This window comes from Pogona vitticeps, chromosome 1 (genome assembly GCF_051106095.1).
Source record: "Pogona vitticeps strain Pit_001003342236 chromosome 1, PviZW2.1, whole genome shotgun sequence".
In the NCBI taxonomy this organism is placed as follows: Eukaryota; Metazoa; Chordata; class Lepidosauria; order Squamata; family Agamidae; genus Pogona; species Pogona vitticeps.
In genome coordinates this window covers 34,705,522-34,717,519 of record NC_135783.1, presented here as the reverse complement: position 1 = coordinate 34,717,519, position 11,998 = coordinate 34,705,522, and the positions used below count along the sequence as shown (strand labels likewise).

Here is an 11,998-nt window from a genome sequence, read left to right as displayed (position 1 = left end):
TTTAATAAAACTAAATCCCATTAAAGAATCTTGTTGGGTTAAATTGCATATGTCAACATGCTGCTAACTATTGAGTTGCTAGTTACACATATCGGGCGTAAATATAAAGCCATCAGACATGGTTTGCCAGTCCCTCCTTCCGCTGGTGCTGTAGGATCATGTACAGTGGGGTCTTGACTTAAGAACGGCTTGAGTTAAGAACATTTTGACTTAAGAACCACTCTCATAGGAAAATATTGACTTGACTTACATACTTAGATTTGAGTTAAGAACTGAAAAAAACCACGTGGGAGGCAGGGAAAGTGCAAAATTTGAACTTTCAGTTAACTGTTGGCCAGTGAAAAGGGTGCCTGTCTGCTTCCTCACTCTTCCCAGCATTTAGAGAGTGGATTGGGAGACAGTCTTCAGACTGCCTGGTACTTGTACTGCCTGGACTGTATTTTCCCTGCCTTCCCTGAACCTTTCTTGACCTAAGAAAAAAAGAAACAAAATATCCCCCTCCAGTGGTCGAAGGCGGAATAGCAGCTTCCCATTAGTTTCGATGGACGGAAAAGAGCAGATACGGATCAAATGGTTTTCAATGCATTCCTATGGGAAATGCAGATTTGACCTGAGAACTTTTTGACTTGAGAATTGCCTTCCAATACGGATTAAGTTCTCAAGTCAAGACCCCACTGTATCTTGCTGCAGGCTACATAGGCTGCAGAGCATATTACTAGGATAGCAGAGAAAAGGAGGTTACTTATGTGTAACCACAGTTATTTGAGTGGTCCTCTGTAAATTCACACAAATGGGGATGTTCTGCGCCTGTGCTGAACGTCTCAGAAGATTCTAGAGCTTAAAAGTACATGATTAGTGAGACATTCCCCTGTGGGGCACGTGCTCCGCCCACCTAAGATTCCCCTCAGTTCCCTTTTTCCGCCCAGCCGTTCATAAGTATCTCCAGAAGAATTGAGTGATTTCATTGAGCGATCTAAATTGATATTTCCGATTCTGATCTACACTTCAAATCTACCACTTTTACTTTCCAATGAGCTAATTGATGTTCCCCTGTGAGTTAGCTTTGCAGGGCATGTTACTAGTACAGCAGAGAACTGGATACATAGTCCCCATAAAGCATGCCGCATTAAAATAAAAATCACAAAATTTGATGCAAAAGTCGTAACCCCCATATATAGGTGGATGTCACCAGAAACTGACATATGAATGGGAGCCTGCAACATAGCTAATTTAGATGTTACACCACTAGGTTTCTCCCATAGCCCATTCACAGCATTCAGTGAATGTTCCTCAGTTTCCAGACTGAGGACAAATCTCATGATACTCAAATCATTTTTACTTTATCCACTCATACGCCATTGCAATAATGCTGTTGTTAAGGCTGTAATAAAGAATGCAACTGTGTGTTTATTATTGGTCCTCAAGTTGTTTCCAATTTATGGTGTCCCTAATAGGGCTTTCAAGGTTTGTGAGTCATTCAAGAATTGGTCTACCATCACCCACACCCCCTCAGTGAATTTCTGTGGCCAGAGGTATCAACTCAGGCCTCCGGAGGCGTCATCTAATGCTCTGTCCACATTAATGCTCAAAGAATGCAACTGCCTTAAGTGGTTGACAATTAAGGTAAAGAGCATAAGATATTTAACACAGTGTTCAAATACTTGTGGCTAGTGGTTTGCTAATGTATTAACCAACAGGCGGGGGCAAGGGAGATGAACTGAAAATTGAGTTAAAATCTTTATCATTTTTTGTTAATTGCAGTGTTTTTAATGGGTCATAAAGGGCTCTGTATTTTACTTCAATTTATTTATTTATTTATTTATTCATTCATTCATTCATTCATTCATTCATTCATTCATTCATTCATTCATTCAATTTATACCCCGCCCCCCTAGACAGCGTCTACTCGGGGTGGCTTACAAAATCATAAAATATCATTAAGTAACAATAAAAACAGCACAATCAAAAATAAACAACATTCATAATCGTAAAAACATTTGAACAATAATATAGCGTGATCAAGATGGGGGATAAAAACAGAAAGACAGAATTCAAGAATTGACAGGAGGGAAAGCCTGTCTGAAGAGCCAAGTTTTTAAATGGCTCTTAAAAACACCCAGCGAGGGAGCCAGGCGGATCTCTGATGGAAGGCCGTTCCATAGTCGAGGGGTCACTGTTCTTTCTTTCCGGGCCTCTCTCGGCGTTAGGCCCCTCAACCAACCCTCCTGGCTATGCTGAGTAATTCAGGTAGATCTGGGTGGGAGAAGGCAATCTGCCAAATACCAAGGTCCCAAACCGTTTAGGGCTTTATACGTCATTAACACTTTGAAGTCGATGTGGAAGTGGATGGGCAGCCAGTGTGGGGCAGCCAGAGTGGGAGAGATGCTGGTGTTTTCTCACCCCACTAAGAAGTCTGGCCGCCACGTTGTGCACCATTTGAAGCTTCCACATCAATCTCAAAGGTAGCCCCACGTAGAGCGCATTACAGTGGTCTAATTGCGAGATTACGACCACGTGGACGAGAATAGTGAGGGACCCCCCCCCCCCCATCAAGGTAGGGTCGCAGCTGGGCAATCCGCCACAGATGAAAATTTTAGAAAGTTTCCACATTTTTCCTGAAATAGGATTTTTTTCAGTTCTTCCTCTAGTTAAAAAATTATGGGGTGCCATTCTCACTCCCTAGCTCAGGAACATTCTAGGGCCTGAAATGAGGAACTCTCTGATTGGCAGAACTCTTGATCCTTCCTTATTTTTCTTAATGAGTGAAGTTATTCTTCTGAAGAATTTTTTCCAAGTGGACTACAAAAGAGTCATCAATACGTTGGCAATGAGTGTCAAATCAACTCTTAATTTTATACTGAAATTCATATTATTTTCACAATCATTTTTCTCTTGGAAGATTTGTAAGATGGAAAGCTGACAGCTTTTTTGAGCTCGGAAAAAAATCCTTTCCGAGTGTCCATGCAGGCTGAAGGAATCTAGGAATTAAAGTGTAAAAAAAGTAAAGTTTCCCTGCTCAGGAAAATATTTAACAACCGAGGTTTGAAACGGTAAAGGCACATTTATTGTCCAGGTATGTCCTTCTGTCCAGCTCATTTTATAACATTTAATTCAAGACTTCATAGGAAGTTCTCCCAGTCACCAAATGCAACGAGGATATCCCAGCAAAATATGTGCAGAAGCTCTTTCTGCAGAATCACAGCAAGTATGTTTTGCTGCACAGATGTCTCCATCACTGGAATATCTTGTACACAGGGTCTCCAACTTTCAATATTCCAGTCTCTTCAACGCCATACAGCCATCCAAAGGGAGGACTAGATCTAAAGGCATGTTGTTCAGAAGGATCACACTCTCGGTAACTAAACAAAGACGGGGGAATGAAAGGCGATTAATGACAAAACAGAATATTCTAGCATCACATAAGTAATACACAAGAGAATTATTAAACGATTGTCAATGTACATTTTTAGAGGAATGAACATATAGTTTATTAACAGGGTTATTGGGGCATTCATTTGCTACAATATAACATTTCAGTGTAAAGCTCATAATGGTTTAAAAGCAAACCTATGCATGTTTTATAAACTTATGACTTATCACATAGTGACAATGTACTCCCTCAGTTAACACTGGAAAAGCCAGTCAAACACACTGTATGTCCAATGCTGCAAGCCGGCTGATTGTTACAACACCATGAACTGCCGGGAATGCAGAAGAGGAAAAGTACAGAACCAGCACTGTTTTGCCAGTATTGCAAGGTTTAGAAATGTTATCAATGCTCTTTGAACCTGTTCAAAAGTTGCAGGCAGGTATTCGTCTCTCTTTTTTTTTAAAGGCACAAAGCCTTGTGGTATTGCAAAATCTTGTAAAATATTTTAGCAATCGAGTTTTCCTGTTAAACTCTGATAAGTTGTGATTTAGAAATAAAAAAGAAAAGAGGAAATTCACCAATAAAGGAAGGAAAGAGGATATCTGAAAGGTGCATATGGATTACTTGATTAAAAGCTGAGACTATCACAAAAATGACTTGAGAAGTTATTCTGGAAAGTTCTGCTGGAGATTGATGAAGCTGATATGAGAGCATGTTGGGTCTTAAGCAATCAATCAGTAGGTAGATGCATATGTTTATCACTTGTTTTTGATTTGTCTGAATTGCAGTTGTGAATGTGAGAAGTAACTTTTTAAAAAAAATGTATTTAAGGTGCTGTGAAGTGACATGAATCTGTGATATTGGATCCATTTGCAAGTCAAGGCATCACTGACATTAAGGTCATCAAAGTGCTGAAGTGTAGGGGTGAACAAGCACAGCAACATAAAGATGGATAAAGACACTGTCATATATCTGCTACCTTTTTAGTGTTTTCAGTGGTTCCTTCTGATCCTTAATCCCAGTATCTGGATCAATTGTTGTGAAAATGCATCTGGAAGCAAAGAAAGCAATAACAGTGGACTTCTTGTTAACCTTACAATATCAATTTTTATTTCATCTTTTCTAATAAAAATTCTGAAGGTACCCTTAATGGGGTGAAATCAAGCAATTACTGATGTGAAGTTTGCATTTCTCCCTCTCTTACCTAGGACAAGACATTCTTCCTTTCAGCTGAACATTGCCAATTAATATTTCACCCCAGGTATCCTATAAAAAGATAAAACTACATATACAGTATGTATTTGCATTTAACTCAATACATGCCAATATTAACAGAAACATCAAGACATCTATAGTTTCCTTTCCAAAATCACACCTTCAACAGGGTCATACAAGAAAATTCTCTTAATAGTTCCTAACTGAAATAGTGCTTCGCTTTAAGTCACATAGGTACTTAGAGCTCTTCTCTGGAAAATACCAAGTTGAAAATGTATCGTTTTGAATAAATAAGGATTCATAATATATATTAAAAGAAATGATCACTACTTACTTCCTCATAAGGATTACAACCTGTAACAAGAATGTTTGGGCGAAAGTTTGTTATTGTAACTTTCTTTTCTAGCCTGGTATTCAAATCCTCCAAGGAAGCTTCAGAGATTATCAGAGTAGGACTGCCTTCAGCATAAGCAACCTAAAAAAAAATGCAAAAAGATCTGCCATTGGTAGTGGCCACTCTCATCTATGTATAAATACGAAATAGGTCAGGTGGTCTCATGTGAAGCCATTGTACATTGATGTGCCAAAATCCAAGCTTTTTAAGCAACACACAATTTTTCACTTGGCACAAGACCTCTGTAGAGCTTGAAAAACCTGCACTGCCTTAAAGATATATGTCAGATTTACAATGACCTTTTCTGGCCATTTTCTCCAAGAAATTAAACATAGGAGCACATACTGTAGGAGAAGATCTATTCCTAACTCAACAACAGGAGACTTGACTGCTAGCTTAAAGAAGACATATCAGTGACTAATAAATAGTATCTGTTGGTGGAACTATACATCTATTTATTTAAAGAATGTTCTCTACAAAATTACTGTCTGTGATATGTTTCACTGTGATGTGGAAATAACCTTGGGCTCTTGAATGGCATGTCAGTGGATAGCAAGATCAACAATGGATAGCAAGATCAACAACAAATATTGATAAAGTTCCCAATATGGCTCTGATGGGAGACTTTCTGTCTGGCATCAAGAACCAGTCTAACTAATGCTAAAATGTTCCTCACTAGAAGATTGGCTACAGGTGAAGAATTGGCCATAGCAACTAGGAAGATAACAAAGGTATGGAAGGGAAAAAGTTACAGATAAGGTAGTTTCAATCTCATCACTGGAGAAAGTACCTTATCCACACTAGTGTAGTCTTTCAAGCTATTAAAAGCTTATGCTAATTCCAGCTGGAAAGCATATGGTATAAATGTAAATATGTTTTCATTCATCTCCTAGCAAATGCTGTTAGATGCTGAAAATTTCATACAGTGCTTTCACAATGATCTGAAACAATGTACAATTACGTACTTTGTTTTTTCATCTATTAAATTTAATGGACCTTCCTTCCAAGCAAGCACACTAACCACTGCAGCCTAACAGCAGCATTCGTTAACAAGACTAAGTGCCAATACTTTAGCAAATAACAAATATATATATATGTATTTGAGAGGTACAGTCATCTTAACCTCATCTGTAGGTTGAAAATAAGGCAGGAAATCTCTTGGCTTCCTTGTCACCATGTTGGGTTCATAATGGGCCAGCCTGTAACACTCTGAGTTCAGAAAGGTGTTGATCCATCGAGATGCTTCCTCTCCACAATCCCTGCCTTCAGCCTGGATTCCAAACCGTCTAAAAGATCATGAGAGATGTTTCTGCAACTGTTCAAAAACTAGGCATTCAGTATACTATATACTACTATATGGGGGGGAGGGCAGTTTGGATTCCACACACCCCTATACAGTATTCCCCAAATGAGGCAACATCAAGGGAAGGAAAAAGAAAAGGGGTAAAGGCAGGATGGAGAACAGGAAGGAGTGGGAAGAGCTGGAGGAGATTATGGGGAACCCCTCCTCGAGGTTGCTAAGCTGTTATCCGATTCTACAGTTGCACAGCATGCTCTCCTGGATATGATGCAGCTGCTTCTGAGGGAAGAGTGGCTACCCATTCTTCCTCTTTCTCTTAGAGATAAAGAGCTAACTTCAAAGCCTTTCTTTGGCCAATCCTAATTGGCATTATGTAACCAGTACCCTATCTGAATTCTGTCAACTATCTATATACAGTACTATCAACAATTTGTTAAAGTAATAAGAAGGAGTCCTCCTGGGGGCGTTGCCAAGATCTAGGCAACTAGGGCTCCGCTGGCGGACATCTCTGTGTGTGATTGACTTCTTTAACTTCTCTCTCTAAGACTAATTGCTTTCGTAATTATCTGGTGATCACCTAAAACCATCAGCCTTTTACAGACCATTACAGGGGATGTGTTATCGTGTGGAAACTCTTGATTACACTGAAAGAAAGCGGACCAGATAAAGACTTTTGGAGTAAGTAAATCCAAATCAACGGAGGAAAAGTACCATGGTTCCAACCTGAATTGATCCAAATGACACACCTTGCCTGGTGCCAAGAGAACATTGCAGTAATGCTTTGCTGTATGTTTGGAGTAGTGTGGCAATGGATAAAAAGAATAAAGACAAACTTCATTATTATGGAATGACAAAGGAAGGGAAAATAGCTATATTGCTGAGATAAGGAGGAGAAAGAGAATACTGAAAAATTATGTTTATGAGCAAAATTGCTAGATACAAATATTTTTGAAAAGGGAGAACTGATTCACTGGATACTTTTCAGGAACACTGATTTCCACTTAAGACAATACAGGCCCAAAGTGTTACCAACATGGCTACTTTAACTATTATTTAAATTGTTTCAGATTTGTAGAGTGCTATTAATCCTAATATCTTTTCTCTCACTCAATTTTGTACTATTTTGTTACGTAAACTTAATATTCTCAAGACAGGTTGTGTCACAATTTTTAAATATTACTCTTCAGTAATAAAAGAAAAAATACTATATAAAAATACTATGCTGACATTTTTATCTATTAGCTCTATATACAGTACTTAGAATATTATAACAAAGTTCATGCATTTTGAAGTATTTAAAAAATAAGGAGGAAGGAAAACGAAAATAGAAAACCTCAGTTATCCATGGAGCAATGAAGGAAAATCCTCCTTAATACCTGCAATTCCAGACTGAATTTGTTCTAGGGAGTTCAACAGGAATTTTCAGTGGCTCCATTTCTGGAGCGTTCAGAGTTAAACACCCATCTTTACAAGTTACCGAAATGAGCACCAAACGAGGCTCCTGCTTAGCAGATAACATATTCCCATCTTCTTTTATCACAGTCCAACACCTGAATAAGAAATAATTACAGTATTTTAGAAAGTTTCAATACAGTTGTAAATCGCACTAAAAATCCAATCCCAAACACACAGCACACTCTGGGGGGAAAAAACGCCCTGTAGTGGTTTTATTAACAAGATGTAGAGATACTGCGTTATAACTGAACCCCACTGTGCAATACAGAAAAAAAACTAGGTGTATATCTTCAGAGTATTTTTACACTCTTCTTTAAGATCCTTTTCATTAAATCTCTTGTCCCCCCACCTCAATATATTGGATTCTGTTTCCTTTTGTTAAATCTCATATCCACATGAGGCACTCTTCAGTGTTACAGCTCAGGTCTCCATAATGTCCACAACTAGTGTATTAATGAGGCAGCAGCACCCAACTGCTGGATAACCTAGTGGTTTAGGTCTCTGGCTGCAGAGCCAGAGGTTGGGAGTTCAATTCCCCACTGTGCCTCCTTGACAGAGACTGGACTTAATGATCCATAGAGTCCATTCTCTGCAGTATCTAAGATAAGTAATTGTTCTTATTTTGCTGTTCTGCATTTGTAAAGGTAACTCCCTGATCAGAAACAAGAGAAAAAAAGGTGGGTGGGCATGGCATCCTGAAGGGAATGAGAAGTAAAGAAAGGAGATCATGTGCAACCACTTCAATTGAAAGTCTCCTCAAATGAGGATTGGTAAAGGTAAAGGTTCCCCTTGACAATTTTTGTCCAGTCGTGTTCGACTCTAGGGGGCGGTGGCTCATCCCCGTTTCCAAGCCATAGAGCCAGCGTTTTGTCCAAAGACAATCTTCCGTGGTCGCATGGCCAGTGCGACTTAGACACGGAACGCTGTTACCTTCCCACCGAGGTGGTCCCTATTTATCTACTTGTATTTGCATGCTTTCAAACCGCTAGGTTGGTGGGAGCTGGGACAAGCGACGGGCGCTCCGTCATGTGGATTCGATCTTACGACTGCTGGTCTTCTGACCCTGCAGCACAGGCTTCTGCGGTTTAGCCCGCAGCGCCACCACGTCCCAAATGAGGATAGGGAGACTTTAATTCCCAAGCCTCTTGGCTAACATTAAAAACATTCTGGGCCATTACAACAGGTGGTGTAGAAGTTGTGGCTGAGACTGCAGCACCATACGATAGGGAGAGAAAAGATTCCACTCTCAGCACTTCCTTGAGTCATTGTAACTCATGTCCTTGAATATATTCCAAGCTTTCCTTCAGGCAGAAGAGCAAATCAACCTACCTTCAAGTCAATGTGCATAATATCCAAGACAGCCGCCTTATTTTCTGCTTTCTTTCTGTGTGCAGTGGAATAGCAGTGGAATAGAGTCTGTGCTTTGTTTCCACTTCAAGGACACCAGAGGCTCAGGTTGTCCATAGCCAGACCATGTCTATCTGCCAGCCTGCTTAGCAGACACAGGGGGTCTTTGTGCACATGGATATGTGAATGTTTGCCTGCAAGCATCTCTTTCTCTCTCTCCTCTCTCTCTCATCCTCTCTCTCTGAATATCCCCTTTTTGCCCTTAACCTGCCTACCATTGGTTGCTGTGCCTTCTATTCCACAAGTTACAAAGGACACCAACCACCCCTGTGACCCCAACAATATTTAAGTCTCAGTTTCTGCCTCTCTTGCACGTGCAGCTCATGCCCATAGACTATCCTTTTTGCTTTTTCCTGTTTTCCTGACTTTCTCCCTCTGAAGCTTTAAGTTAATTGCAGAGAAAGGAGTACTTTTCCAGGACAAAGTTATTTATTGATTCAGGGGAGCTGATGACTGTTTCCCAATTGCACAATGTGTGGATTACACAAAATAGCCAAACGGACACAAAACAGAATGAGCGGAAGGTCTAGCGCTTCTGTACAGCTGCACCTATATTTTTTGAGCCCTGAAACTCCTTGTCAGCCAGCAACAAGGTCTGGGTAAACACTGTTATTCTTCTTCAAAAGGGTTCTTTCATAACAGATCACAAGTTTTAAAAGCATAGACTAAAGTCACTGCTGGGGCCTCACAGGGATTAGGGGCTCTGAAATTTAAGCTTCATTAGCTGGATAGTAGATCCACTCCTGAGTGCTGGAGATACCTAGAAATCAAGCAGGCCACCCTCTTTGCAAAGATTCGTGAGAATACGCTGGTGATTCTTATGCAATTGGAAGGACATCTCCTGTCAGTTCCTGCTGAAAATAGACCTGAAGGGCGCATCACTTCAAACAGGTAAAGTGTTGGTTGGTTTGCTTCTTAAGAACACAGTTGGATGCAAAATGTGAAGATGAAAAAGAGAAGAATGGAGCTGGAAACTGATAAACTTTCATGCCACACTCTTGGTGTCATTTCTTCTGAGTTGATCTCATATCACTTTCCAAGGGCAGGTTTGGTGTCCAGCAGCTGCAGGCTAAGAAACCCTTCGCTGGCCTTTGAATCAGGAGGTGTGTGGCTCCTTCCTTCCCCACGCCACTCTGCCAAACTTCAAAAAGGTAACTTTTTTGGACTACCGTTCCCAGAATTCCTCCGCCAGCATGGGAACCCGAGTTCTGAAAAGTAACCCTCGCAACAAACTCTGCATCCTTGCGCTTGGCCGAAGAGGACGGACACCCGAAGTATCCCGGAGTCAGGAGAGGGTTCCTTTTTTGTGCTATTTCAGACACGCGACCGTGTGTCCCCCCCCCTCCTCAACACACACGCGCACACACAGAGAGACCCCTACCTCGGCGCCCATAGCGCGCCATCGGAATTGGCGGGAGGGCTCGTCACCCACTGCCTGCCTTCCTTCCCCTTCGCGCCGCGCTTACCTGTCGCCCAGGTCTCCCCTCCGCAGCCCCAACCTGGTCACCTCGGCCTCCTCCACGGCCAGCCCGCGGCAGGATTTGACCGGGTAGATGAAGAGACCCGACACCCTCCCCACTTGCTTCCAGCGCAGCCCGGAGCTTCGACGGCGCCGCCAGCGCCAAGCCGTGGCGACTGCCAGGGCGAGAGCCACCGCCGTGCAGACGCAGGCAGCCAACGGCGACGGGAAAGCGGCCCCCGGCATGCTCTTCACGCCGTCGCCCCTCGGCTGCGGGGAAAGGCCGCCCGCCCGCCCGGCTGGAGCCCCTCCGAAGTAGGCGGGTCCTCCCGGTCGCCGACCTCCGATCTCCCGGCCTCGCCCAGACGGCAGAGCCCGCTTCAGCTCCTTGCTTTTCGCCCTCAGGTTGCAACAGAAATCCTCCCCTCTTTCAGTAACCTAGAGCGGGCATCGTGGGAAGGCTTTATACCGTAAAAATCCCGAGCGCGTTACTTTGCTGCCTTTCCCCTCCATAATCCCGGGGGGGGGGGGGGGGGAAAGGCGACGGAGAGGGTCCCGTTCTCAGATTAAGGCAATCTTGTGTACCCTCAAGATCCAGTGCCAGATAGCTCAGGGCTTTAGAGCCACATGTTTTGAGACAACGTTGTGGGGTCTTTTTCAACGTGATTTGTTCTAGATCCTCCACACATCTTAATCCAGCCCTGCCCAGGGCAGAGGAAACAGGAAGGTAGTATGCAATGTCCTCGGCTGTCGCTGTCTTGCTAGTGCACCTGGGGGGGGGGGGTGATGCCCCCACAGACTGGAACAAATCAGCTGATCAAATTGGTCTGCCAGTCCTTCGGTATGCACACACTTATTTGGCAGTAAATCGCATTCAGCTCAGTGAGATTTACTTCTGAGCAGACAGCTGCGTCATGTGTTTGCAAACTGGTGTGGAAACGACTGTTGGTAAGAATATAGAAATGTATAAATTTGAGTAAATAAAAATCCCAAAACCTCCACCCTCAAGATTTGACTGGATTTCAAAGGGGCATGGTTCACAGTAGTGTGGAAAGGGGTGTACAGTATGCATGTCCTTTACTAGGAACTAAGGTGTGAGATAGGATTAAAAGGTATTTATAGTATTTTTTTTAATGTTCCTTTCTTCACATGGTCTAGGTCTGAATCCTTGCTTATATGCACATTCCCAGATAAAGATGCAAGGGAGAAAGAAAGTATGTTCAAATGGGAAAAGAAGAAACTTGCCTGTAACTCTGGTTCTCCGAGTGGTCTTCTGTGAATTCACATTAATGGGTTAATCTGCGCCTGAGCAGAGCAGTTTCGGAAACTTTCGCAGCTTTAAGCACTTGGTGCCAGGACCTCCCCTACACCAACTATATAACTCCGCCCACAGCACCT

The 11,998-nt window shown here is 42.2% G+C and overlaps 1 protein-coding gene across 1 annotated transcript; it reads right to left on the bottom strand.

Annotated features, from left to right (window-relative positions):
* Positions 1 to 1,964: 1,964 nt before the first annotated feature.
* LOC110075388 (mitochondrial amidoxime reducing component 2) lies at positions 1,965 to 11,014 on the bottom strand. The gene is made up of 7 exons (XM_078382970.1): positions 10,608 to 11,014; positions 7,656 to 7,829; positions 6,103 to 6,265; positions 4,920 to 5,060; positions 4,575 to 4,636; positions 4,350 to 4,421; positions 1,965 to 3,359 (listed from the first exon to the last, which is right to left on the bottom strand). Exons 1-7 carry the CDS (start codon positions 10,844 to 10,846, stop codon positions 3,233 to 3,235), a joined length of 978 nt encoding a protein of 325 aa, XP_078239096.1. The 5' UTR covers positions 10,847 to 11,014; the 3' UTR covers positions 1,965 to 3,232.
* Positions 11,015 to 11,998: the final 984 nt, after the last annotated feature.